The sequence below is a fragment of the Pangasianodon hypophthalmus genome, chromosome 3 (assembly GCF_027358585.1).
Source record: "Pangasianodon hypophthalmus isolate fPanHyp1 chromosome 3, fPanHyp1.pri, whole genome shotgun sequence".
NCBI lineage: Eukaryota > Metazoa > Chordata > Actinopteri > Siluriformes > Pangasiidae > Pangasianodon > Pangasianodon hypophthalmus.
The window spans coordinates 27,802,615-27,807,094 of NC_069712.1; the positions used below are offsets into that span (position 1 = coordinate 27,802,615).

General features: G+C 37.2%; 1 protein-coding gene across 1 annotated transcript; it reads right to left on the reverse strand.

Moving 5' to 3' along the window:
- Nucleotides 1–223: 223 nt before the first annotated feature.
- prokr1b (prokineticin receptor 1b) lies at nucleotides 224–4,227 on the reverse strand. The gene is made up of 2 exons (XM_026939502.3): nucleotides 3,606–4,227; nucleotides 224–1,825 (listed from the first exon to the last, which is right to left on the reverse strand). Exons 1-2 carry the CDS (start codon nucleotides 4,064–4,066, stop codon nucleotides 1,141–1,143), a joined length of 1,146 nt encoding a protein of 381 aa, XP_026795303.2. The 5' UTR covers nucleotides 4,067–4,227; the 3' UTR covers nucleotides 224–1,140.
- Nucleotides 4,228–4,480: the final 253 nt, after the last annotated feature.

Consider the following 4,480-nt stretch of genomic DNA (forward strand, 5'->3'; position numbering starts at 1 on the left):
AGCAGATCTGCTGTTAGGCAGTGTAACTCTGACAAAGACTACTAGAAAGAGTTAAAAGGTAAATATGAATGTGACAAATGAAGAAGAAAAGTAATAAGACACAAATAAGACACTAAATTAAATATAGCGCTATATTTATAACAGAAATTAGTGTTTTGTAAAAAATGGCAGTTTTATGCCTAAATTTATTGATAGATTTTTTGGTGACCTGTTCAGTCTTAGCACTTTTTATAATAACCAGAGTGTGCATGAAGGCATCTTTATCCTTTCTTGTCCAAATAAGTGATTTAATGATTTATTTATTTATGATCAGTTGGTTTAGCAGCCAAATAATTACATTGTAATCACATACAAATATGAATTCAATGTGTTTTAGCTATTGTTTATTACTTCAAGCAGACAAAAATGAAGTGTAAGAGAACATTTTCTTCTCAAGTTGAAATTTATTTGTCTTAACTTCATGCACAAGAGACAATACAAAGAGACAGTAAAAAAGTCACCATAAAATATCTAAAGAGGTGAGAACTACAGGAAATAAACCATTGGTCATGTTCTCTAAGTAATAACAGGTTCATGAGTAATCCACTTGAAATGATCTACTGACATCCTTATTACATGAGTAATACTGCTGTATGAATCTACTTAGAGGCACTCAAGAAAATAATACCACAAACAAAATGAAAAAAAAAAACCCACAAAAGATCATTAGAGAAATACTCACTTGCTTGGGTTTAACTGATAAACTCTTAAATATGAATATTGTACATTTTCACTGAAAAAGCACTTTTATCACCAAAACCACTGTACAGCTTACCAACACAGACAGAGATAATTAGTAGTAGGTAAATAATGCATGTGACTTAAATTTGAATGGAGTTGCATTCAAATTTAATCCAGTGTGTTGTAGATTAAACTGAACTGGCTAATGAAAATCATTTTTTTTTTTTCTTTACATTCAGTGGAACTTCCAAAGGTTAGCGACACTGCAAAAGAAAAGGCTAAACCATACAATGGCTTTCCCAAACAAAATTAACTTTACAGATAGGTGACCCACTTCTGCTTAGGATCTGCAGTGGCTTAAGACAGCTCCAAATCTACAGGTATTTTATTATTTTTTTTTTATTTAATTTTATTTATTTTTTACCTCAGCTGTATACAATCAATTTCCTCAGACACAGGCGTGGACAGTGTCCTCACATCTGTCTTCCTAGAGGTGTAAGTGGACTTCCAGCGAAGCAGCACAATCCTCTTGAAGTACATTGCTGTGTTATTCTTCACACTGACAAAGCAGAAGGTGTTGATCATACTGTTGCTCATGGCAATGCACTCAATAATGTAAAATGCCACCAGTGAGTTCTTCTCCCTGGAGATAAGTGTCGGGTAAAAATCACGCAGGATGGTGTAGCCATAATAAGGAGCCCAGCAGAGAATGTATGCCGTGAGGATCCCAATGAGCACCATGACTGTCTTCCTCCGGCAACGCAGACGCTTCCGGATCTGATCCGTCTGGAAACCAGGGACGCTTTTGAACCAAAGCTCCCTGGAGATGCGCATGTAGCACAGGGCCATGCTCAGGACCGGGCACAGGAACTCCACGGCAAAAATGAAGAGGTAGTAGGAACGGTAGTAAAGTTGCTGGTCCACTGTCCAGATCTGAGCGCAGAAGGTTTTACTGCGGTTGGCACCATAAGGCACTTTGGTCGCAGAAGTAAAGTAAGCAGAAGGTATGGATATGATGACCGGAACAATCCACACACCTGTTAGCAGACAGTAGGCAGTCTGATGTTTCATCCTGGGCCTTAATGGGTGAATGATTGCCATGTACCTGAAAAAGACATCGTAAGTTTTATCCCAAGCTTCTAAAGACATCTGCATGCAGACCAATTCAGATAGTTCTACTCATGGATGTCTCAGATTAATGAAGTACTGCATTATCAGTTTAGATTTTGGGCTCATGGGCTCTTTCAGCTGGTCATGCATAGTTCAATGAGCATAATGTGCTATATGTGCAAACAAATGGTGATAATTATACAGTACCCATACTTGAATCATGTTAAAGGTATCAAGAAACTTCAGAGACATTTTTGTGTAGAGACAATCGCATCTGGTTGTGCCATAAGTTTTATCGTAGCCTAGTTTGAACACTATGCTCAAGTCTATAAACTACTAAAAATTAACGGTTTCAAAAAGTGACATAGTTTCAACATTGCCTTAAGTTTTGATTTAAAATTGACACCTATCTCCTAGTAGGTGCAACATTCACTGTAAATAATACTACTTTCTGATTCTGTTCAGTTTGATGTCATCACATATTGGTAAGTTTTTATACATCACAATATATTTTAATAGTTTACCATTAATGTAATATTATAATATCAGTCAGTGTATTCATATGCATGTTAATTTTGAAGGCATTAGATGGTTTTGATAAAGTTTATTACTAAAATACCATAAAATATGTTGTGTTAGAGCCCAAACAACAGAACAGAACAAGCGGTATAAAATACAAATACAAGATGGATAATCTGAGTCACCACTTTACTGTAAAGCACAATCCTTACTGATATTTTCATTCGCTTAAAAAAAAAATAGTAGTCTCAGGTACAATGTGTGCAGTTTTATAAGGAAATGAGCTGTAAGTGTTACTGAGCATCTTGCAGAACCAGCCACAGTTCTTCTAGAGACTTTGACTGTCACACTTTCTTCTTATTTTTGCAGCAAAACCCAGCAGCCTTCATTACGTTTTTTTTGTCTGAAAAGTGTCTCTTATGTAATATGCTGCTTTCTTTACTGACATACAAACATTTTTCTGTAACATTTAATTTTGTGCTGGAAAACTAATGTTTGGAAATCTTAAAGGTTTTTGTACTGAATCAATAATGTAGAAGTCATAAAATAAGACATTAGCTAGATTATGAATACATCTTGATTGTGGCTGTAACATTTGTTGTATGTAACATCATGTAACATCATGTTTCTGCTTGGCTGGTAATGCTGAAATATGTCACTCTGTGCAACAAAATGTTGATCACTTTATGTACTAGTAGTTATGAAATATGTTAAGCATCTGTGGTGCAACCAAACTTCTAAAAGGCTCTAGTTTTAAACTAACTTAAAGTAACACCCTTGCTTATGATAGAACCATGTCTTTAAATTGGATGCTCTTAAAAGCTGCTTGCAGTGCTTGTTGCTTTGTCATTAAAAGTTCAGAGAATTTTAGAGAATGGGCATGAGTCCTCTTCGAAAAGCTACTCTGAAAGTGATTTTACTCCAGCAGTATTCCACTGTTCAGCAACATTCGACCTTTTTGAGTTTAGGGTATTTCTTAGGTCTAACTGGCTTTTATCTGGCATAGCTCTGCATTAGATTTTGCATACACTGAGACTAAGAAGGTTAACTTACTATGTTTCATTCATGCATTATTGAGGACTAAGTATCCTTTTTTAGCTATTGTGAACTGAGCATAACCAAACACCTGTCCAAGAGAAATGTCACACACAGTTAAGGGACAGGTGGCTCTCATTCGAAATACATCGAATCACACCTCAGGGCTGTCTGTCTAAATACAATTATCCTTCACCAGGGAGATATTTAATTTCACTAACCTGTCCACAGCAATGGCCAGTAAGGCGTTGGTGGACACGTAGAGAGACACAGTTCGGAGGTAGTTAACGCAGGCACAGAGCACTTTCCCGTGGTCCCAGGACAGCTGTTTTACAACATAGTAATCCACCAAGAAAGGGCAGCACACAACAGCCACAAGAAAATCGGAGATGGCCAGGTTTGCGATCAGAAGATTGGTGAGATTTCGCAGTTTCTTGTAGCGGGCCAGGGTTGCTATAAACAGGAAGTTACCAATGCCGCACACCAGCATGATGCAGACAAGAACAACTCCAATAACAATGGTAGCCACAAAATAAGCCAGGCCCTGAGTGGTGTCCGGCATTTCCTCGGCTGGGATCCCATAGTCCGTATCATAAAGGTCTAGGTAGGGATCATGCTCATCTGTGGGCACTTGGCTGTGGGGGTCCACAAACATTACTGCCACATGCGTAATGTTTGCCATGATTAAGATGTGAGGGCTTTTTTTTTGTTTAAAAATTCTTGGTCTTCACTTCAAATCTTCATTCCCTGGGTTAGTCAGGTTATGTTAGGTCACAATTAGTAATCACAGCACCAGTCAGGACTGATGGTGGTGTTTTCATGGCAGATTCCACATTCTTCTACACCAACCATCAGACACATTACCCCTGTAATAGTAAATATACAAGTGCATATAGGTTTTTAATATAGTTTTGAAAGCAAAGCAGGCACAGTGAATTTCAGGAACTAAAATATTCCAAAACATTTAAAACATGCCTCTGTTTTGTTATCAATTTTCCCTGTTAGATATTTCTCTAATTCTAGACAATCGCCTATCCCATGCTATGATAATAGCAACTATTCTGTAAAGTGCTGCCCAAACAGGTTTACTGTATTT